The sequence below is a fragment of the Spinacia oleracea genome, chromosome 1 (assembly GCF_020520425.1).
Source record: "Spinacia oleracea cultivar Varoflay chromosome 1, BTI_SOV_V1, whole genome shotgun sequence".
NCBI lineage: Eukaryota > Viridiplantae > Streptophyta > Magnoliopsida > Caryophyllales > Amaranthaceae > Spinacia > Spinacia oleracea.
The window spans coordinates 126,543,901-126,568,620 of record NC_079487.1 but is presented as its reverse complement, the minus strand read 5'-3'; the positions used below and the strand labels follow the sequence as shown (position 1 = coordinate 126,568,620).

At 37.6% G+C, this 24,720-nt stretch overlaps 4 protein-coding genes and 1 pseudogene across 6 annotated transcripts; 4 read left to right on the top strand and 1 right to left on the bottom strand.

Annotated features, from left to right (window-relative positions):
* Positions 1–617: 617 nt before the first annotated feature.
* LOC110782915 (RING-H2 finger protein ATL46) lies at positions 618–23,694 on the bottom strand. Of its 3 annotated transcripts, none has more exons than XR_008918857.1 (3): positions 22,027–23,694; positions 21,606–21,675; positions 618–634 (listed from the first exon to the last, which is right to left on the bottom strand). XR_008918857.1 is itself a non-coding variant. In XM_021987176.2 (2 exons), exon 1 carries the CDS (start codon positions 23,130–23,132, stop codon positions 22,032–22,034), a length of 1,101 nt encoding a protein of 366 aa, XP_021842868.1. In that variant the 5' UTR covers positions 23,133–23,694; the 3' UTR covers positions 14,388–15,904; positions 22,027–22,031. The 3 variants fall into 3 exon arrangements, 1 of the variants encoding a protein (XP_021842868.1); XR_002531992.2 differs by lacking the exon at positions 618–634 and adding an exon at positions 14,388–15,904; XM_021987176.2 differs by lacking the exons at positions 618–634; positions 21,606–21,675 and adding an exon at positions 14,388–15,904.
* On the top strand, positions 9,451–11,202 carry LOC110782812 (aspartic proteinase CDR1-like; annotated as a pseudogene).
* LOC110782913 (aspartic proteinase CDR1) lies at positions 12,694–14,339 on the top strand. The gene has a single exon (XM_021987174.2). It carries the CDS (start codon positions 12,731–12,733, stop codon positions 14,162–14,164), a length of 1,434 nt encoding a protein of 477 aa, XP_021842866.2. The 5' UTR covers positions 12,694–12,730; the 3' UTR covers positions 14,165–14,339.
* Positions 14,376–15,953, top strand: LOC110782914 (probable aspartic protease At2g35615). Its single transcript, XM_021987175.2, has one exon. It carries the CDS (start codon positions 14,492–14,494, stop codon positions 15,803–15,805), a length of 1,314 nt encoding a protein of 437 aa, XP_021842867.2. The 5' UTR covers positions 14,376–14,491; the 3' UTR covers positions 15,806–15,953.
* Positions 17,471–18,880, top strand: LOC110782853 (aspartic proteinase CDR1-like). The gene has a single exon (XM_021987100.2). It carries the CDS (start codon positions 17,513–17,515, stop codon positions 18,782–18,784), a length of 1,272 nt encoding a protein of 423 aa, XP_021842792.2. The 5' UTR covers positions 17,471–17,512; the 3' UTR covers positions 18,785–18,880.
* Positions 23,695–24,720: the final 1,026 nt, after the last annotated feature.

Genomic DNA, 24,720 nt, shown 5'->3' with positions numbered 1-24,720 from the left:
TTTTTTTTTTGAATAATAAATAATAAGAAAAATAAAAATGTCGAAAGTATCACTTTAACTTGAATAATAATTTGATTTCGAACTTAAATAAGAAATATCATATACTTTCAAACAAGATAAAAGGAAATCGGCCCCCCAAATAAAAGTACCAATTTTTTTGAACATTATAATACGTAGAAACTCGATGTTTAAGAAATTTATTTTAAATAACTAGATAGTTAGGCGCCTAAAATTTTATTAAAGTAAAACCTTAGCTTCTAGATACCACTTTGTAACACCCCGACAATTCCCTCTTTTCTAAAATAACCTTTTTATATAAAACGTAGAGAATTATCAAGGCATTATCGCCCGTGTGAAAACGTATCGGCTTATTCAGAATTTTGCAGCGGAAAACATAATAACTAACTTTAATAATTTAAATAAGTCAACTACGGAATAAAATCTAAAACCAACCGACAAAACAAAGTCAACGTAATTAATTAAAACAAAGTTCGAGTCTCTTTAAAACAGGCCAAACAAATTCAACATCAAACTTAAAACAAAACAATTTAATAACTACACAGCCTTCAATCCCGAACCCCGTGATGCATCACCTTCACACCTGTAATGGACGATGCTTATTGATCCCTAGAGACTGCTCACCAAGATTGGGTCATCACAGGATCAATAAGGCATAGCCATGATCAACATGCACAAACAAAGCACGTAATCAACAAAGCTGAGTACTACATACTAAAAAAATAATAATCCTAACATGATACTATTAACGAACAACCCTAACATGATACTAATGAACATAAACAAGGGCAGACAAAACATGATAATTTGACGACCATACTTAACTAGACTAGGCTAGACTGGACTTTAATAACAATAATATTATTTTAGTTGAAATAGACAATGGACCGAGTTTTCTAGCTAGAGGCTTCACTAAGGAAGACGAGGTACGGGCGCGACTCCGTAACCTCAGTGACCTGCGATATCGAGGAACGTTTGAATAAAAATAGGACACGGTGATCAATCCGGTCCGAATTAAAGGCCATGGGCTACCACCATGAACCTCAACTCCTGTTTGTCCGTCACTTTAGACGTGCACAGTCTAAAGCTATTGCTACTCAGTTTCACTTTACATGATTTACAAATTGACACCCTGTTATGACTCAACAATCACATAAGGCATACAATCCACATTTATTTACAACTGTTTTTATCTTGGAATTAAGTAAGTGATCACAAAGGCATCAAACAAGACTCATTCCAATTAACTCCAATCCTTCCTTTAATACTGATCAACCCTGTATATGGGTATAAGGTTTCAACTTACTAAATGAGGTCCTCGGCCCTCATAAAGTAGTGAAAAGCTAAAAGGGAACAACAATCAACTGATCTGAATTATATACTAAGTAATCTAGTGTTCCCAATCAAACATGTTTGCATCAATCATCCATACTAACATGTTATAATCCTCAAAATGCAATATAAGTTCAATATGTTCATCCAACAGTATTAAACATGCAATTTCAACCTGACTAAGTTCATCAACAACATCAACATAACCAAGTTTATCAACAATTCAACATGGTTTCCACAATTAACACACATTCCAAGCACACAGGTATGTACGTACCTTGTGTAAACAAACTAATAGGCCACTTTAACACTTTCAAAAGTCGCCTAGAGAGAATTCTTCGCCAAGAATTAAGGAGGGGAGAGGGAGGCTTCCGGCGGACGAGGGCACGACTGGAGGCGTGGCTGGGCGGCAGGGTTGCACACGGAGGTGCGCTGGTGGCAGCGTGGTGGTGCGGCGCAGCAAGCATGGCGGCGTCTCAGCGGCGCGGAAAGGGGGGTGGCGCAACCGCGGTGACCAGGTGGTGGTGGTTGTTGTCTCATCAAACAGAATGACGAGTGAGGAGGGATAAAACTAAAAAGAGAATGAAAGAACAAGCGAAGGAGAATGAGAAATACCGACCGTCGGATCGAGGAGGAACAACACTGTGGTTGACGGCGGCGGTGGCTGGTGCGGCGGTGCAATGAGAGTCCACGTGAAGTTGAAGAGCAGGGTTTGGAACCCTTTTTTTTTTTTTTTCTGGTTCACGTGAAGTGAAAAGGGTAAGAGTTTTGGGTAATTTTCTTTGGGCTTTTTCCATGTGGGCTAGGATTAGGATTTGGGTTTTAGTATTTGAATTCAACACCGCTTATGATTGTTTTCTAAATTCAACCGTGTTTTCGTAATTCAAAAAAAAAACTTTTCAACATCGAATTCTTAAATTATTTTAATTTCATAAATCGTTGAAAATATTAAAATGTAATAAATAAATATACGTTAATTATATATTTATTTTCAAAATTCATAAATTCTTATTTAAATATAAATAATATACGTTAAAATATATTAATAAAATTTATAAATTTACGGGGGATTACATACTTTGTATAAGCCTAGGTCAGGATGAAGGATAATCTCTTTCACAAGATCAAAGAGGGTTCACCTTAAAATCATACTACGTATGTACTACGTAATATATAAGAGGAGTAACAACATCTAGGTTAAAGGTTTGAATCCCCTTGTTGTCCTGTGACTCATTCTCGGCTGCTGGGCCAAGGATTTTTTGGGTGTATTATTGTATGGCTATAAATGAAGAGCGTAAAGATACCAAGAGATGTGAAATACAAAGAAAAGAAGCCTAGATCTTGATAGGGAAATGCACAGAAACTTGGTATACGATAAACATTGTGTAGAAAAGCAAAGACTCTGGTTTTAGTTTTCTTGGTTCAATTAGAATCAGTTTCCTTTCTTTCTGTTATTCTGTGTATTGTGTGTTACAAAGCTGCGCCCCTTCTCCTCTTTCCCTTATATACATGAGCTCACTATTCTAACATAGGAATAGCTGTACAAATCAACAAAATAACGGCTAGGATATCTTCCTAGGATCAATACAAAATCAGAAAAAGACAAAGCTAATAAAAGCTATACTACAATGCACAAAAATGCATGTGACTGCTGCTGATGTGGATGATACTCACATGATATTCTCAATACCCCTCCCTCAAGTTGGAGCTGAGGAGACAATGCCCAACTTGAAAGATAGATGATTGTACTGAGAGACTTGGTCATCAAGTCTGCAAGTTGTAAGAAGGATTTGACATGAAGAACATTAAGAGTTCCATCCTGTAAATGGTCTCTCACATAATGACAGTCCACATTCAAGTGTTTGGTTCTCTCATGGAAAACTGGATTATGAGCCAAGTGAATGGCTGACTTGTTATCACAGAAAAGATCAATGGGTTTAGGAACATTGAACCCAAGATCCTCCAACACTCCACTTAACCAGACAATTTCACTGGTGGTATGATACATACACCTATACTCTGCTTCTGTAGAGGATTTTGAATAGTTTTTTGCTTCTTTGTTTTCCAAGACACCAAGGAGTCTCCCAAGAATACACAATATCCAGTTAGTGACTTGGCACTAAATGCACAACTCCCCCAGTCTGAATCACAGTAATCTGTTAGTTTGATCTCAGAGTTTGCAGGATAATATAATCCCCAATCCATGGTACCTGCCAAGTACTTGATCACATGAATTGCAGCTTGTAAATGTGGTTTTCTTGGCTCATGCATGAACTGACAAAGCTGTTGGACACTATAAGAGATGTCTGGCCTAGTCAAGTTCAGATATAACAATTTCCAATTATCCTTCTATATACTTCAGCATCCTCCAGTAACTCACCATGTTCAGTGGACAATTTGATTCCTTTAGGGAATGGAAACTTTGTGGGCTTACAATCTTCTGTCCCGGTTGATCTCAGAATATCAAGGATGAACTTTCTTTGATTCAGCATTGTACCCTTGGAGTTTCTTGCAACTTCAATTCCAAGAAAGTATCTTATTTCTCCAAGATCTTTCACAGTGAAAGCTTTGTCCAACCATTCTTTCAAACTTCTAACTTCAACCACGCCATTTCCAGTGATCAAACGATCATCTACATATATAAGAACAATAGTTTCTTTATCATTCACAACCTTAGAAAATATGGAATAATCTCTTTTGGACTGTGTGTACCCATGTTCAAGAAAGAACTTAGTCAGCTCTAAGTTCCATTGTCTTGAGGCTTGTTTTAAACCATATAGACTCCTTTTCAGTCTACACACTTGTCCCTCCTTTCCTCCTTTGTATCCCTTGGGTGGCTTCATATAAACTTCTTCATCCAGGTAACCATGCAGAAAAGCATTGTTGATATACAGTTGGTGAATCTTCCAGTTGAGAGCAGTGGCAAGAGCAATCAAAGTTCTTACAGTGGTGAACTTTGCCACTGGTGAAAAAGTGTTTTTGTAATCCTTCCCTTCAATCTGTTTGTCTCCTCTTGCTACTAATCTGGCCTTCAGTCTATCAATGTCTCCTTCTTGAAGAAATTTGATCTTGTACACACATTTTGAATCAATGGCCTTCTTTCCCTCTGGTAAGTCAGTCATCTCCCATGTGTCATTCTCCTCAAGTGCTTTCAATTCCTCTTGCATTGCATCAACCCATCCTTCATCTTTACAGGCTTCTCCATAGTGAGCTGCCTCTTTTATGCTCAATACATTGTTCAAAGAAGCCAAGTACTCTTCAGAATAGTATTCTGAATCCACCAGTCTTGCAACAATCATGTTGGTTGAATGTAACTCCCTTCTCCTACCAGGTAAGTCAAGTATGAAGTCCTTGAACTTACCTGGTAATGTTCCTTCTCTTGAGGATTTTCTCAAGTTTCCCTCTGTGTTTTGCTCATTGTTTATCAGAATAGGCTGACCATTTTCTTCTTCATTTGTCTCTGCATCTGTATCTCTATTTTCTTCTTCTTGAGTGTGGATCTGGTCTGTTTCTTGCTCAATCACTTCTAATAACACATCAGCAAACTCATCATTCTCATTTCCAGTTTCTGCAATATTCTCCCTAAGAGAAGTTATGAAATTGTGCTCCCCCTTCTTTAAAAGAAAGGGAAATATGTTTTCTTTAAAAACAGCATCTCTGCTGACAAATATTTTCCTATTCTCCAGGTCCAACACTTTATATCCCTTTTGACAATATGGATATCCAATCATCACACACCTTATCCCTCTTGCAGCAAACTTGTCTCCTGGTTTCTTGTGTGGGCTTGCATAACACAGACTTTCTATCACCCTCAAATGATCATAGCTGGCCTCCTTCTTCATCATTCTCTTATATGGAGTATCCCAGTTAATCACTGCACTAGGTAGTAGGTTTATCAAGTGTGTAGCAGCAAGAATACATTCTCCCCACAAGTAGCTTGGGAGACCTGCATGTAATTTCAAAGCCCTTGCTGTTTCAAGCAAGAACCTGTGCTTCCTTTCCACTCTAGCATTCTGTTGAGGAACACCTTGCACACTCCTCTGGTGTATGATGCCTCTATCTGCAAGAATCTTTCCACATTCATTTTGAAAGATTTCAGTTCCATTATCACTCCTCAACATTTTAACTTTAGTGCTAAACTGATTTTCCACATGAGCTAGAAAATTGCTCAGAATTCCCTTCACTTGTTCTTTATTAGACAACAGATGAGTCCAAGTAACTCTACTATAGTCATCTACTTTAGTTAGAAAATAAGTTGCCCCTGTAATATTCTTTGCCCTGTATGGACCCCAAAGATCAACATGAATCAGATCAAAAATATCATTAGCAATAGATTTACTTGGCACAAAAGGTAGCCTGTGGTGTTTAGCAAGAGAACAGGTGTCACAGAAATAACTCTTAAGTTCATCACATTTGCAAAAAGATAAGTGTTTCATCTTGGAAATGGATACATGACCAAGTCTAGCATGAATTAAGTCAAGATTTTCTACTTTATTACAACTTCTTGTGTCTCTATGTTTCCTTTCTTCTGCTGTCATGCATCCCTTTTGCTTCCCAATTTCTTCTCCTTTAGACTTCCTCTCTTCTAGGATGAGCTTGTACAAGTCATGCTCATTCCTCCCAAGTATCATCCTCTCATTAGTGGAAAGGCCCTGAAGAGAGCATCCATATTTATCAAACAACAGAGATAAGTTACTTTTCTTTAGAAGCTTGCTGACAGAAAGCAAGTTGTGTTTGAAATCATTCACATACAGAACATCATCAAGTGTCACCTTCTCATTCAGCACCACACTACCCATTTCTTTCACAGTTTTTACACTCCCATCAGGTAACCCCACTCTTATATGTTTATCTAAACTCTTTAAATTTTTCAAAATCTTTAGATTTCCAGTCATGTGGTCACTAGCACCAGAATCTATGAGCCATGTATTTGAGCAATAATTGTTATGAGCACTTGCATCACTGGACAAAACCAAAACTTCTTTACCTGCAAAGTTGCTCTGGCTGGTACTTCCTGTGTTATGTTTCTCCCCCAGAGCTCTCATAACTTCCTGTACAACAGAAGAAATGAAATTGTTATCATGCTTGGTACCAGTACCTTCTGCTTGGTGAAATAGCACATCCAAGAGATTGTCTCCAGTCAGCATTTCTTCTTCCCTTGAAACATTTGCAACTTGTCTCCCAGTTCCTTTTCCCTTAGGGTTGTTCTTGAACCAGTCTGGATATCCCACCAACTTGAAACATTCTTCCTTCAAGTGGCCCTTCATCCCACAATGGTCACATGTCTTTGTTTCCTTCTCCCATTTCTCCCTCTGCTTCCTCTTGTATTCCCTTTTGTCAAAACTCAGCAATGGTCCTAAGCTTTGGCCCTGTCTGTTCACAGCCAATGCACTTGTCTCAGGGCCAAGACTAAGCTCACCAGAGATTTACTTCTGTTTTTCAACCTGCATCACCAAGTTGTAAACCTTGTTCACAGGTAGGAGAGGATCCATACCCATAAAATTGGTTTTCATTTGGTCATAACCAGGGTTTAGTCCCATGAGAAATTTCATCAACTTGTTTGTGGATTCCATTTCCAGTAGTTTCTTCACAATGCTGCAACTGCATCCAGCTAATGCTCCACATGAACATTCAGGTATGTCCTCAAGTTCTGCAATTTGATCCCACAGATCTTTCAGCTTGCAGTAATACTCACTTACACTCAGATTGTTCTGCTCTAGGAACCACAAATCCTTCTTCAGCTCATACAGTTGAGGGGCATTTGTCTGTCCATATCTCTCAACTATTTCCTCCCATAGCCTTTTGGTTGATGGCATACCCACCAAGCTCCCTGCAATTAATATCAGGTTTCATGGTAGCCAACAGCCATGACCTCACCATATAGTCACACCTAGTCCACTTCTGCACTTCATCTGGTCCTTCAGAAGGCTTAGGATGCTTTCCTTCCAGAAAGGCAAGCTTGTTCTTTGCACCAAGAGCAATCTTAATGCTCCTGTTCCAGTTAACAAAATTGTTTCCATCAAGAAGAATGCTTCCCAGAGGTGTTGCTGCACTTTCATTTACAGCAATAAAAAGAGGATCTTTGTAAGGGTTAAGGTTTGTGTTTGTGTTTGAGTTTGTTTCAGACATGTTTTCAGTTTTGAATTCGAAAAAGCTTGAAGCTTTGCTAGGTTTTTGGTTGTGTGAGCCTTTGTATTTCTTCCTTTACGCAAGATCTTTCAACCTTGCTCTGATACCATGTAGAAAAACAAAGACTCTGGTTTTGGTTTTCTTGGTTCAATTAGAACCAGTTTCCTTTCTTTCTGTTATTCTGTGTATTTTGTGTTACAAAGCTGCGCCCCTTCTCCTCTTTCCCTTATATACATGAGCTCACTATTCTAACCTAGGAATAGATGTACAAATCAACAAAATAACGGCTAGGATATCTTCCTAGGATCAATACAAAATCAGAAAAAGACAAAGCTAATAAAAGCTATACTACAATGCACAAAAATGCATGTGACTGCTGCTGATGTGGATGATACTCACATGATATTCTCAGTACATTGTAAGCGGAGACCTAAATATTACAGGCTAATGAGAAAGGATTCAAGCGAAAATGGTAAATTTACATCCTCGGATCGAGGCAATGTACGTATTTCCCGGATTTCGTTATTCTTCTTAATTATTTGTATGTTTCTTTTTCCACATTCTCCAATTCAACTTATTAATCATTGATATCTTTAATTATCAATTGTATACGAGTGGTAATAACTTTGTTGTTTGGATCAAATCATTACCAAACTAATGTTTGAATCCTAAATAAAACTACACAAATTGCATGCATACTATGCGATTGACTTGTCTTTCGATCGATGACCGTAACAGTGGTCGGAATTACCACGAAGTTGCTTAACTCAACAATTTCCATATCAATTGCAAGAAAACAAAGACTTTGACTAGGCGTAGTCAACTAGTCAACTTTTGTAACTTAATACATCCGTTTTAAAATAATCTTTACACTTTCCGTTTTATTTCATTTTATAATGTTATTTGCACTTTGTTTTATTCTATTATTAGACATGAAAATTTACTACCTTACCCTTTTTACCCCACAATATTTACAATTTTCTACTCACTTTCTCTTACTTTACTCATATTTATCTTACACCCACCCACATTTTTACACACATTTCTCTTATTTTATCCATATTTTATTATATTCAACCAATTTATCTACTTTTATTTTAATATTTGTGCAATCAGTAACCGTAAAGATTTTTATAAAACAGAGGTAATATATAGTACGTTGTATACTTGTGTTTTCCTTAAAAAAGATCGTTAGATCGATATGGATAGTATTTAAACCCCGCCGTTAAACGTTACTGGCCATCCACACTAGCTAGTGTCTAATTAATTACCGCGTTTTCTTGATGGATCGAACCATCGCAATTCTCCAGACTTACCCTAACACGAGTCTTCTATGACTAAGAGCGCCTGATTGTAAGGATTAGAGACTCACAAATTGTGTAATCCACAATATAATTATAATGTGAAATAATAAAAGGAAATAACATAGAACAATCAAGAAAATACCAAGATTTAACGTGGAAAACCTCTTAGAGAGAAGTAAAAAACGTTTGCATAAAAAATAAATTAAAAAAAAAAAAATAGAAAACACCGATTTGCACGTAAGGACTTAAATCGATGTACTGTTTTGAATACAAAACACTCAAAGATCTGTCTAGCTATCATCTCATAATTTCGTTGTTTCGATCGATCACGCGCACATCGTTAATAATTACCATTTGAATCTACAATAAACTACACTGATTGTATGCATACTAGTACTATACTAGGCAACGGAATTGTCTTTAGACTAATCACCGTAATAATTCTGGATAAAGTCTTGGTCGTCTCAATTACAAACAAATTGCTTAACTCATCAAGAATTTCTATGTGAATTGTAAGCCACTGTTTGCAAGAAGACAAAGACCTTGACTACGCATAGCGTTAACAAATCAACTTTTATTCGTTTAGTACGTTGTTCCATGTATATTCCTTAACAAGGATCATTAGACATATATGGATTATATATAAGCCCATAATATGCTACCCATGCAAATCACTCTTGTTAGCCATAAGCACAAACACGTACATTTTCATGGCAATAAACAACATGGATGTTTATACTTTGCCTAATTATATCCTCCTAATTATACTTATGCTAGCATCCTCCTCATTCTTAGAACTCCCTAATTCGATCTCAGTTGAGGCTCGAAAGTTACCTAATAGTTCAAATAAAGTGTTCAAGGTGAATCTAATCCATCGTGATTCACCACTTTCTCCTTACTACAACTCATCCATGACACCAAAAGAGCGGCTAATGAGAGCGCCCTTAGGCTCAATCTCTCATGGCCATAATATTGATGACTTGTCCACAAATGATGTTAAACTGTCTTCTTTATTAATCCCAAATGGTGGGGGATTACCTAGTACAAATATCCCTAGGCACCCCACCTGTGGAATTCATAGCTGTTGCTGACACAGGAAGTGACCTTATATGGGTCCAATGTTTACCCTGTACTAGCTGCATCCCACAACCATCTCCACCCTTCGACCCATCCAAGTCTTCCACCTTTCAGATAATCCCTTGCACTTCTCCATCTTGCAACTTAAGTGATCTTCAAAGTGGTTGTTCTTCCAGTAATAATGATAACAACAATAATGAGGAGTCGTTGTCGTCGTCGTCATCGCCGTGTATGTGTATTTATCAGAATGGCTATGGAGATGGAACACAAACTAATGGTATCCTAGCCACCGAAACCATTACCTTACTTTCTCCTAATCATGACGATGATAGTACCTCATCGATCAATTAGTCTTTCTTCCACGGTTTTCGGTTGTGGGGTAGACCAACAAGGCAGCCTTGGCAGACGAGGAGAAGGGATCGTTGGAATGGGTACAGGCCCAGCTTCCTTGATCTCGCAACTCGGTTCAAACATCAATTACAAGTTCTCCTATTGTTTGGCTCCCTTGTCTTCTGGGGTGGATAGCAAGTTAACCTTTGGAGCCGATGTAACAGGTTCTGGAATAGTGTCCACACCCTTTACCACTTCTGAATTATCTCCTACATTCTATACTCTAACTCTCGATGCCATTCGAGTTGAGGATACAAATAATCCGGTCCTAGTTCAGGTGGGTCTAGACGTCATAATTGACTCTGGTACAACTCTTACTTTTCTTCCAACTAGTGTTTATGACGATGTTAAGGCTTCTTTGGTGAGTGCTATCGGACTTAACCCGGTACCTAGCCCGAGTCAAGGTTACGACCTTTGTTACAGCACAAGTTCGTCGTCGTCGTTGTCGTCGTCGTTGTCGTCGGGTGGGGAGTTTAGCCCTCCAGATGTTGTGTTCCAGTTTGAAGGAGCTGATGTTGTGTTGAAAGCTATAAACACTTTTAGGCAAATTGAGGAAGACATTATCTGCTTGGCAATGTTGGCTACCAACAGTGGTCCTTATATATTTGGGAATATTGCTCAAGTTAACTTCCAAGTTGGCTATGATTTACAAGCTAACCAAGTTTCTTTTGCTCCAGCTGACTGCACCAACAACTAGCCAAACTTGGGAATATTATGGTTTGTAAACCGTGCATCGCACATTCACACAGACTACTATAATACTAATACCCATATTAAGCTTTCCTACTCCTATAGTCCTATATAAATGAATGATGTATGTTTATAGCTTGGTCGTATATATGTTCCATTTAAGATGGAATTCTCCTCGTGAGTCATGAGGAAGGGTTCCTAATATTTTTCTCCTTTTTACATACTTTGAAAAAATATTCTAAAAAAAATTGAACATTTCCCATTTTTTATTTGGTCCACAAAACATTTCATCATCCCCAAATTTGAGTGAGCAAGCATTTGATTGTACAAATTGTTATTGGGTTGTCCAGGGCTCCAGGCCCCTTTTTTTTGAATAAAAAGAACTTCAATTAATAATTGGGTTACAGCAACGAACCAGGCCCATTTTCTAGTCCATCAAATTAACACGCATGGTACACTCAAATGCATTTTGCTTGTACTTATTTCAGAATATACAAATGAATAAAAAAATTGTTCTTATATGTATTATTATTATTATTACCTCTATATATATATGTGCATCTAGATGCATGTAAGGATCTTCCGACTTTTGTCATATTATATACGGAGTACTTCACTATGGAGTACAATACATGCTCCGTAGTGTCGTACTAATGTAAGTGTTTTATTACAGAGAATGTACGTGGCAATATGAAAAAGAAATCTAATAGAACGGAGCCTATACAGAGAATCGGCTAGTGTTTTTTTTTGTTTTTGTTTGAGGGGATATATATGTCACTGTTGACACCTAAGAGTCAATAAACTATTGACAGATAATATATTTAAAATGAGTGAACCATAAAATAATATTAAATCCTTTCAAACAAATTCACGTTTGTTGATTTAATAGTTTTAGCCTTACTCTTACTTTTCAAAATAAATTTGTTAGCATTAGGCCATTAGCATTTAGCAGCCATGAATCATGATGCTGCGGTTTTCTTGTTGAACCTATTATTGTGCGTGATAATTAAGGTGAAGTGGTTTTGTGCGGCTTATCCGTGATAACATCTGATATATTGGACCCGGTGGTGGGCTAGAGCGGTGCGGAGTTATGTTCGTAGAGAGGGTAATAGAGTTGTTCACTATGTGTTTCTTTATCAATCTCCTTGTCATCCTAGTACTGGGCCGGATTCTGATATGCATAAGTCCGGAGGAAGTAATAACTTAACCTCTTCCCGACTTATTAGAGCAAGATAAGCGCTAGTATAAGCTAAGACTTCCACATCATCTTTTTATTAATTTTTATTTATTTTCAATTTCTCAGATTCTTGTTGAGACTTTCAGACTTACTTAATTTTTCCACTTCACCCCTCGTACTCATTCAAGACTACTCAAACTTAAGAAAATAATAAAATAAAAAAGAAAAAATAATAATAATTAAGATTGAATTTACTGTTTAAACGTCTTAAGTAGAGTCTTGAAATTCCAAGACTCGTGCTCAGACTTTTGTCATACTCTTCCACTTAAATGGGAGGTCTTAGGTTAATACTCAAAAAGATTATTGCTCAAACTATTGCTCAGACTAGCGCTAATCTTACTCTTATGCCAAAAAAAAAAAAATGTTTGCCTTATTCTATCCTATAACGTGGGTTGGTGGTTAGCCAATGCATAAATCCATTATGCTTGGTTGCACGATGCACAGGTCACAACTCACTAACCTTTGCTTAAACATTCACGGATGCACCACTATTACACTAGTATTAGTATTGTTGTTGTCCACTCAAACAATATTTTGACAATAACCAACATGCATGATGAGTTTGGTCACTGTCCTCATACTCTTGTTAGTATCATCTTCATCCTTAGAACTAACTAATTCACTCTCGGTTAAATCCATACATGATCACCTAATATCTTCTAATGGCCGCGTCTTCACGGTTCATCTCATCCACCGCGACTCACCACTCTCTCCCTACTACAATCCCACCATAACACCACAAGAGCACCCAAGGAGAGCACCCTTACGCTCAACCTCACGCGGCCACCACAATAACATTCACCCATCCTCCTCCTCCTCGTATTTAATCCCTAATGGTGGGGATTACCTCATAAAACTCGCCATTGGCACCCCAAAGGTTGAAATCATAGCCGTGGCAGATACTGGGAGCGACCTCATATGGGTACAATGTTCACCTTGTAACACTTGCATTCAAACAAAATCTCAACCCTTTATACCAAAGAAATCCTCCTCGTTTCATCCAATCCCTTGTACTTCTCCTTCTTGCAACTATCCACACATTATTCAAGGTTGCCTCCCTAATAACACCAACAAGAGCTCATCATCATCATCATCATCATCATCATCATCATCATCATCATCATCATCATCATCATCATCATCATGTTTCTATGAGGCTCTATATGGAGATGGAACACAAAGTGTCGGCGTCCTAGCCAAGGAAACCATTAGCTTACCTTCACCAAGTCAACCGTCCACCATTATTTTTGGGTGTGGGTTTTACCAGCGAGGCCAAGTTGGCATCCAAGGAGAAGGGGTCGTTGGACTAGGGGCGGGCTCATTGTCCCTAGTCTCGCAACTTGGTGCATACATTAACTACAAATTCTCCTACTGCTTGGCACCCCTAGCTTCCGGGGTCCCTAGCAAACTAACCTTTGGGGCTCATGTAACGAGCCCAAAAGTAGTATCAACGCCCTTAACAACAGGACATCATTCAACATTTTACTACCTTACACTCAATGGCATTAGCATAGGGGATAACAATTCCTCAGTCCCTGTAGGCCAAGACATAATCATCGACTCTGGTACCACCTTAACGTACCTACCACTTACCATCTATGAAGGCGTTAAGACTGCTTTGAGTACCGCGATTATGCTAACTCCGGTGCCTGATCCGTTGCAATTATACGACCTTTGCTATGAGACACAACCATCACAATCGACTGGCCGTAGCAGCCTTAATGCTCCTGATGTAGTGTTCCATTTCAAAGGGGCTGATATTGTGTTAAAGGAAATTAACACCTTCATGACACTTATAGGTCAAGGTTTAACATGTTTGGCAATGTCTTCTATAGAAGGTACCCCTGTCTTTGGAAATATTGCGCAAGTTAATTTTGAGGTTGGTTATGATTTACATTCAAAGAAGGTTTCCTTTGCTCCAGCAGATTGTACCAAGCACTGGATGTCTAGATCTCATGGGCTAGATTGGGCCAGAAGTGGCCCTTAAAAAAAATCAACATGGGCTTATGGCCCTACTTTAATTCCGCCTAAACTAGTGTAAGATTGTCTCATACTAGGCTAGAAGGAAGTAATATGAACCGCCACCAATAATCATGTCAAGTGCATGCATTACCCAAAGGCCATCTACAAGACAATGGAATTTGAGTTTTCCAAGTTTGTAGCTGAATTTATACTATCTGTTAATATAATAGATTAATATCAAGGAATAGTTTGACTAATGGGAGTATTAATTAGTATAAACTTCTATAAATAGATCCTAATTAAACATTTGTGTTGACTATCCTTACTATTCTTAGGAACTAATCTTGTCAACATGTCTATCCTTCTTCTTTACTTCCTTACAATACTCACATACGTATACTTACATCATCCATGGCTAATTGAAGCTAAAACTCATCCTAATGACGGCTTTTCCATCAACATATTCCACCGTTACTCTCCAAAATCTCCATTCTACAACTCCTCCATGTCTCCCAAAGAAGTCTACCACCGATTAGTCCTTTCCTCGGCTTCAAGGCATCGACAAATCAAATGGCAGCAAAGCAACATAGGAGTAGTTAATACTAATTTAATTCCTAACGACGGAGATTACCTCATGCAAATCTCTGTTGGTACTCCACCAGTGCAGCTGGTGGCAGCTGTAGTGACAGGAACTGACCTCACATGGTTTCAGTGCAGACGTTGTGCCCTTTGCTACCAGCAAAACACTACCAATTTCGACCCTGAATCTTCTAGAACCTACATGAACCTTCCTTGTGATACAGGACATTGCTCTAATCTTGATAAAACACACCTAAACTGTTACCAAAATGAGAATTTGTGTAGGTATTGGTATACTTATGGGAATGCAACAACTGTTACTGGAGGAGTCATGGGAACTGACACATTTTCCTTCACTTCAATGAACGGATATGATCAATGTGCTGCCTTCCCTTCCATTGCTTTCGGGTGTGGATATCAGCAAGCAGGGGTTTTCGATACTGACTCAGCCGGCGTTTTAGGACTAGGAAGTGGGCCCGTTTCGCTCGTCTCCCAACTAGGTCCCTCAATTTCTTACAAATTCTCCTACTGCTTAGCTTGTGCTGACTCACAAAGTGCAAGTAGGCTGAGATTTGGAGGAGTTTTTGAGGATGCATCAGGAAATGGATGTGTGACTACTGCTTTAGTTACCAGAGATTCTTCAACCTTATATAACCTCGAATTAATGGGAATTAGCATCGGGCAAATGAGCTTGAACATGGACAGGGAAATCATGATAGACACTGGTACAACACTTACTTACCTAGACCCGAGCATCTTCAATAACCTCGAAGTCATGGTGAACGGTGTCATAGGAGCAATGCCAGTTTCTGATAATCCTTTGGCAGAGCCTGTTTTGTGCTATGATACAAATACAGAGTTTTTAACTCCTCCTGACATAGTATTTCATCTTAACGGAGGTGACTTGGTACTGAAGGCGAACAATATCTTCTTTGTAGTCGACAATTACCTTTGCTTGGGAATTGTTAAGTCGCCTACAGATGGTGATCCTATGGTCCTTGGGAATATGGCTCAAGTCAACCTTGAGGTCGGGTTTGATCTTCTAAGCAAGACAGTCAGCTTTTCTCCTAGAGACTGTTCCCAGTAGAGTAGCTAGCACAGAATGACTCCCTTTCAAGATCGAGTTTCTGGTTTCTTTTTTAAATAATATGATGCTTAGCTGAAAGTCATCCATTGTAGTAATTTTCTGCATATAAACAGAGTTGTGATTAATAATCTATATTATATTACTACTATCAGTCATCTTAATCGCTTACTTCCGCACAATAATCAGGTGAAAGTTCTGCTGATTGATTCTTAGAAACTAAAACCCAAGGCAACATTAGTTCACTGTGAAACTAATCACCTGTGGGTTCATAGTGTAGGTTCAAATCTTCTTCTTGGTGAACCTTTCCTCCCCAACCAATTTTTTTCCGTGTTCAGCCTTCGATCAGTCGATATATTTTAAATATTGCCCTCTCTTTACAAACTCAGAACTTTTGCCTCTATTTTCTCAGGGGTACATCAAAATATAACTGTATAACAGCACCAGGTAGTTGATGTTACAGCAACAGACATATTTTTCGGAGTCTTTATTCCATTTTTGGTATGCAAGAGTGACTTAGAACTTCTTGTAATATCTAACTTGAGTTGTAAATTGTATAATGGAGTTTCGGAGGAAAAATATGTCCCCTTCATGTCATGTATGGCCCCACTGGCAAATGCAGAACTGGGGCAACCCTTGAAGTTGAAAGGAGAGTTCAGCAACAAAGTTATGTTAAAATTCTAAATGGAGTTTTCAACTGAACTGAAGTGATCACTGTATAAGCATGTTAAAGTTGCCTTAATTTCCATATAGACTTATATAGTATAAGAGACCGACCACACATAAACCAAAGGATCAATCCGAAACCAGCTAAACGCGAGTTCAGTAACCTACTATATTGGTATGGCAGTCATTTTAACTCTACTTCTCAGCAAATCCTTTGCTGCAGTTTCCTAAATTCCTAGTGCCACTTTGCTGCTTTTGAACAAGCATGCTCACTCAAGCATATCTTAACATCCTATTTGGCATCTATTACTACAACTAAATGTAAAATATGGATGAAAAAATGATACTCGGTAACAGTTACTGTGAATTCAGAGATTTTGAAACTTGTAGGTAATACTCCTACTGTAAGACAGGGAATGAAGTAAACAGTATCTCTATAATATATAAAAGCAGTGGAATTAGCTAGCGAGGGAATTCGAAAAATCTGTCCAACCAAGAAAGGCGGTGCTATGTTATCATAGTTTTATTGTAAAAAATAATATTGATTAAAAACTTAATTTCATAATCAACATTGTAACAAACTTAAGCCTAAACATGAATGTAGCTTAGCATACAGTATCAGTTAAGATTAACTGGTTAAAATCTACTGTGTGAAGTTCGAACGCCCAGTAGGTTCGTTTTCCTAGCATCAAAAGCATTGCAGAAGTAATATTGAGCAGAAAAAGAGCCAAAATAACAGGCACAAGCATGATCACCAAAACAAACTTGACCAAATTAAGCTTGTTTTAGTTTCCACAAGAAGATTGTGTGCATTGGAAGAGCAGCTTTTAGGGAATGTCAACAGTATTTCCAAGTTGCTGGCTAAATTTATGCTATATTGAACTTCATGATTATTGAATGTACCAGCCTAGGCAACCTTTAACAAACTTCAAGCAGAATTATTATTTTTATTAAATAAGAAAAATCGGTTTATTTAGGTTCTATAAAATGCAGCTAAAATGCCGGGTTAAATAATACTAATCCTACCTTTTACCACTGCTCAACATGCATATTATACTAATCTACTTCCTCTTAACATTATCCTTCCATCACCTACAAGGTGAAACCCAAAATGACGGCTACACTATTAATCTTATACACCGGTACTCTCCCATGTCTCCGCTATACAACTCTGCCATGACACTTGAAGAACGCTTCCAAAGGTTAGCACATCACTCTGCTACAAGGCACATCCGCCACATTAACAACCTTAAAAGTAACTACTTTGATACAGATATAATCCCAAGTGACGGGGATTACCTCGTTAAAATGGTGATAGGCAACCCACCTGTGGATCTCTATGCAATTGCAGACACTGGTAGTGATCTCATATGGGTTCAATGCAAGGCTTGTGATGTTTGCTACTCTCAAACCACAGAAATGTTTGACCCTAAAAAATCTAGCTCATTTAAAACACTCCCTTGTAACTCGACATTTTGTTCAAATGATCCCAACATGCAGTGTGATGATGATACAGGAACTGACTGTGAATATTTCTATGCATATGGGAATGGATCAACTATGAGTGCAGGGATTATGGGGACAGACTTGCTAACCCTTGATTCAACCAACACCAACACCTCTTGTGTGTTCGGGTGTGGGTTAGTGCAAGACGGAGGTTTCGACAACAACGCCGGAGGATTAGTGGGCCTTGGCGGTGGGCCTTTGTCGTTGGTTTCTCAGCTAGGCCCAACAATCTCAAACAAATTCTCATACTGCTTAACACCTACCACCTCAAACTACACAAGTAGACTAACACTAGGAAACAGCCCTTCTACAACTGTGTCAAAACCAGCTGTTGTAACCCCTTTAGTAAACCAAGATAACCCTACTTACTACTCAGTAAACTTAAAGGCCATAAGTATAGGACACCAGGAAGTGGAGGTGAATAAAGATCTTGTCATTGACAGTGGCTCAACACTAACATACTTAGACCCGGATACTTACTCGCGTCTTGAGTCAATAGTGAAAGCGCTCATACCAGAAGAACCCATGGAGAATCCATTACCAGGGTTTAAGCTTTGCTTTGATAAGAAGACGGGGCTTAAAATTGCGTTTCATATTAATTTTAAGCTTAATGGGGGTGATGTTTTGTTAGTTGACTCTAACTTTTTCATAGAGTTTAGTAAATCTGTTTGCTTTTCAATTGTGCCTTCAGAAGGAGATGATGACCCTATGATTTTAGGGAATATTGCTCAGGTTAACTTTGAGGTGGAGTTTGATCTTAAAAGAAAGACTGTATCTTTTACTCCAAGAAATTGCACCCAAAACCCCTAATTCACTTCACTCAGCTTCTTACATGAATGTACAATTTGAAAGACAATAATGTGGTCTTCATTACAATTTGAAAATAAAACAGACTGCTCAAGCTCATATACTTGTGTTCTTGTCTTTGTGAATACATAAGTTAAATGTAGCATGTTTTTTAGTCTTACAAAAGATAAGGGTTTGTTTGTTTTTATTAACTAACTTAAATTTCAAACAAATTATTTGGGAAGCAACAAATACAAGAGGCCAAAATAGTTAAGAAGCAAGGCACAACCGTACAAGCAACAACTGACAAGTTTAGATATGTTATTATTATTTTGAGGAGAAACTTAGAGATAAACTGATTTCATATTCATATAAAAAAATAGAATATAGTATAATAATATAATAAGATTATCTTAGTGTTAAAAAAATATGTGATTAATGTGAATCTTTGTAAATATAGATACAGTCCAACCACTACAAGCTAATTCAAGTAAGATGCATGTTACCTATAACTTGATTATCACGGTTAATTAAGTAGCTGGTCTATGTATCTTGAAGAACACAGTTTGGTTAGAATTTAATTGTTCCGTGGACAAAAATGGTAATAAATTCTCAACTATCTTGAAAAATGTTGAAAATACTTTTATTATTTTAAATAACCAGAGACCTCGTTTTACTCCGTTGCCGTCTAACACGGTAAAAAGTTAAAGTTGAGGGTCAGACAGTCCGATAGAAAATAGTCAAAAGATGAACAAAGGTCGTGTCGGGCCATGTTTCGTGTCAAGGATGTCTTCCTTGGCTTGAATAGGCAACGCCCAAGCTAAACCCACATGTTTAGAAAATTCCAAATGGTGGTCAAGGCATGGCCAAAGCCCGTATGCCTTCGTGCCATGTCGTGCCGTGCTTAAATTTGAGTTCACTCCATTTACTCCCTTTGTCATGGGAGGTCATGTCGTGCCTTATCGTGCTTTTTTAAAATGTGCACACTTGTCATGGTAGTTAATTACCTTTGTCTCACCCTCACACCATTATGAAAAGGACCTACCGTGTTTCTATTGAGTTTTAAAAAAGCGGATTATTCATTATTTTTTGCTTTCCTTTTGTCCAAAAGAGTTAGCCTCAATTAATATGTTCATACTGATTATTGAAAGTTTGAAACTCACTGTAGGACCCGTTTATGGTTCCCACTTTGGTACTTCACATAGATCATACTTGTACACTGGTATGACTTGTATGATTGTATCTAGTATCCAGTTCAAATCATCCGACTTATACTTGAACTTTACCTAAAATTATATCAACTTCATTTTTGCCCTAACTAAACTAAACTCGATCAGAACCAAACATATACATAAAGGATAATATTACGTGATTAGTTAAATGAACATGAACATGAACATGAACATGAACATGAACATGAACATGAACATGAACATGAACATGAACCTGAACAAAATCAATGAGTATATATGTAACTCAACCGGCAGCTTGAATAACCGAAACGGAACCAGATTTGAATAATCCGTTTCATTGGAAATCACATGTCATATTGCAACAAAAATAATAGTCGTACACTCGTACTCATACTATTTACTCAAGAGTGTTGGGCCAATTGACAGGATATGTCTGAAAAATAGTGTGCAAGAGGATAAAAATAAAGTCACAGGTCAACTGAATCGAAGGGTGTTACATAACAACAAATTACTAGACCCCAATCTCAACAACCAGACTATACTCAGTCTATCAGTCAGTCAGTCTAACTTGAGCAGTAAGCTCATCTTTGTTTCATTCACCAAATTGACATACATTTACTTTTGGATCAGGAGAAGTGTTTCAGATTTCTGCTTGTAGGCCCTCTTCATCTGGATTTAGCAACTTTTGTAACTAGAAACTCGAATTAATCTACAAATATATCCTAGTCGATGGAGGAAGTTGATTACCTAAGGTCAAGTAAAACTTTTCGAAGGAGGTAAATTTCAAATTTGGCGAATCTCCATGGGAATGATACTTCCTAGTTCCTACGTCCTACCAAACGACAACTAGGACTTTGAGTGTAAGTTCTTCGTAAGGTTGGTTAATGGTTACCCATTTTCCTGCCTACAACTTCATAAGCAACTATTACGATTTCAGTGGTTCATAACCACCAACGTTAAAACACCAATCACCGCACTTGGGTACAACGTTATGGCTGTCCATGAATAATTATGACAACTCCTCACTCCATATAATCAAAGATCAAAAATCAAAAATATGACAATCTTACCAAAAAGATTATCATTTCCATGCAAAAACCATTCCTACACTCAACTCGATAGCTTGGGTCATAAAGGTAACTTATACGGACATCCAATCCTAATTTACATGACTATTATATCCGGACAGAGGTGTAAACGGCAAGGATCACAGATGACAAGAGACATGACCAACTTAAACTAAATAATCCACAATCTTACAATAACATATCGATAACCTAACATTCCTCTAATGACATTAAACATTGCATTAACACACCAAAGACAAAAAAAGTAGTTTAACATAACTTGTTTATACAAGGAATCTTAAGAACTTTGTACCTTCAACAGCTCAAAACAGAGTAATAAGGTTAAGTATAAGTATGCCAACTAATTGTGATCACATATATTTTAATTCTAATGACATATTGTATGAGGTGGGGTTTTAGCTTTTAGTGCTTAGTTGAATATCTAGTTCACGAGTGGTTGATGTATCTAAGATTTAGTCAAATTTTAATTAAAGTTCGAGCAAGACAAATCCAGAAAATACCAATTCAAATGACTTCATAGTTTGAACACTTCAAATTTCACCAAAAAGCCATAAAAGATCGTACCTAGTGCACAAGGCTTCCCGCCATTTAGCGCAGGGTCTAGGAAGTTCCAAACAGGGATCGAGTGTGTGACCTAGCGGATAGCAAGTAGACACTTCACCATCGCGCCAAAAAGACACAGACAAAGCAAAATAGAAGCATAATACTATCCCGAATTGACAGTCATACATAGAGTAAGATTTACTTTTATCATTCTGTTATGAGGAGTGACAACAATGCAACAATTAATTCTAATAATAGAGAATTAGAATATCATTCGATTATGAAGGGTTGTGACAATGAGACAACTTCCTCCCTCAAAAAAGCTTCATCAAAAGATAAAGTTACACTGCCATTAGCCTAATCTGGGACCTTTAGTATGTGGGTGGGTCAAAGGTAAAATGATAAAAGTTCAAAAAAAGAAGAAAAAAAAAGTAGGGAATACCTTCATCATGTAGCTTGACCTTTATGAGTCCAAGGCAAATTCATATCAACAGGAAAACCACTAAAATCTGTATTTGTGGAATTGGCAAATTTGCCCTTTTTAGACCATAACCAAATCTTTGAAACTGATAGACTCTCAGTTTTACTCCCAATATTAATCTTTCTAGCTTCAGCATCCCCAATATTATTACTATTAGCAACCCCAAAATTACCATTTTGACCACTTTTACCCTTGTTAGTCTTCAATTCATCACCATCATTTGAAGGTTTATTTGGACATAATGCAACTTGTAAAACTGAATCAGCAACCACATATTGGTATGAACCCATTGAGAAACACCTCCTTGCATCTAAATTGCTACTACTTGTTTCACCCACATCCATTTTTTCGAGTTCTTTGTGTTCTTGGACTGCGATTGCTACTTCATTATTGCTATGATTAGTACCACCACTTGTGCTTTTAAACTTGCCAAGTCTAACAGGAAACACCCTCCTCTTCTCACTCACAATCTCAACCTCGACCGCCTTCTCCTCATCCCTTGAATCATCAAAATCGAATACCGGGTTTTCGATGGCGAACCCGGGGGTGTAGAGAGCACCCCTACATAGTGGACAAGTTGAATTGGATAACAACCATGTGTCAATACAATCAATATGAAAGGCATGACTACACAATGGTAGTAATCTTAGTTTGTCCTGCTCAGAAAACTCACACAAACAAACTGCACAATCAAATGGCTCTTTTAACCCCACGATTTCTTTGTATTGGAACACAGGCAGTGCATCAATGAAAGCTTGGTCTAACCCTGAATCATGGAGTTGGAAAAGCTGCTGTAATTGCCTTTGAAATGCATCAGAACTTGACAGGTTTTCGGGGTATCTATTTGATTGGGAAAAGGTTGAGGAAGAAGATGAAGATCTTTGTCTTGCAAGAAATCTAACTAATAAATGAAGGATGCCAGATATGAAGAAAATTACTGCTAATATAATTATGATGAACAATATTAACGGGTTAATTTTACCACCACCACCAGAAGGAGTTGGTGGCGGCGGTGGTAGAAGCAGTGGTGGAGATTGCGGCGTTGTGTCAGTTGAAAAAGATGACATTTTGACAAATGGGGCATTACCCTAAACCATAATCATCCCCTTAATTACAGTGATTTCTCAAGTATCCATCTATAAATTCCTGATTTCTGACAATACCCAGATCATAATTTGTGCCAAATTTTCACCCTTTTGCGTCAAATTGGAATAAACTCAGATGAAATATGCTGCTAAATTGGGCAAAGATACAACCTTTGCTCCAAATGAGAGAAATTAAACAAAAATAAACACTAGCCAAGTGAAATTTTGAGGTAAATTTTCAGAAAAATGTAGCAGTAAAAGTGTAAAACCTACCTCAAACAAATTTTTGCAAGTGAAGTTGAGAAAAATCCTCTCTTTGTTGCTATTGATTTAGGCTTCAATTGAATTGGGGAAAAGAACCCTAGGAATTGTTAATGGGGATTTTTTACTTTTTTTCAATTTTTTGGGAGTTTTTTTTGGTTATTTTGGTGAAGAAGTGGGAAGGAAAAGTTGGGGGAAAATCAAAAGTTGAACTTACTCCGTACTTTTGTTGGGAGGGAGAGAGTGAGTGAGGGTCCTGACTCCTGAGGCCTGAGGGAGGTTCCAAAAAGGAAAGTTAATTGTGATAGCCAATGGGAAGAGAGTGAGGTGGGGCCACTTTTGTGCTTCATCGAATATAAAGGTTAGATTCGTAAATTTTCATGTGAGTGGTTCGTTTTTGTACAACGTACACTTGCTTGGATTCTCTCATCTCTTTACGAGTCCTTGTCGTAAACTCGCAACTCTTTGAGGTTGTGTTGTCAATCTGAGGGGCGTGAGGGCGGGTTGCTCAGCCGATAGTGGCTTAGTGGCTTACGTTTATTTATGATGCAATTTGTAATGGTACTAAACTATTAATCACTAATCAGTGCTTTATTAATACTCTATAGTATATTAACGGAGGACATGTTCTTTTGTACTTAATTGCTGTTTTATTCAGTTCAGTTCAGTTCAGCTTCATTCAGTTCAGCTTTATTCATTTCAATTCAATTCAGTTCAGTTCATCCAAATAAAATTCATAAAAATAGGGTCTAATAAATAACTCCATTGACATCAATAAGCACTAATTTTTATTGAGGCGACTGCAATATGTGTCGGTACTTATGACTTATCTAGTGAAAACTGAGAACCTTTACTAAGACTTTCAACAAAAGGGTCACACTGATCTACTTTAAACACGAGCTACTTCTTCCATTTGTTTTTACTTGCAACGTTAGTCACTTTCACGTATGTCAATGTACAACTTTCATCCGTTAATATATTTAATTTTCTTTAAGCCAAAATTATAAAAAGTTTATATTTTGAAAGTACATATTGATACGAGACCAATGCAACAAAATCTAACATGACTATATTTTATCTTACCTATAAATCACTAACTAAAATATGTGAATGTGTAAAAAGTCGAAACGTTGCGAGTTTTAAAAAATAAAGTTTTAAAAAATAAATGAAGTAAGTAGTAAGAGCTATGACTTTCTCGTGTTAGATCATCATAAACAAACACGAAGTACGGAGTATAAAATAACATGATTATTTCGTATTCTATTTGGTTCTGTTTGATCATGTGGTTAGAAATGACAATATTTATCAG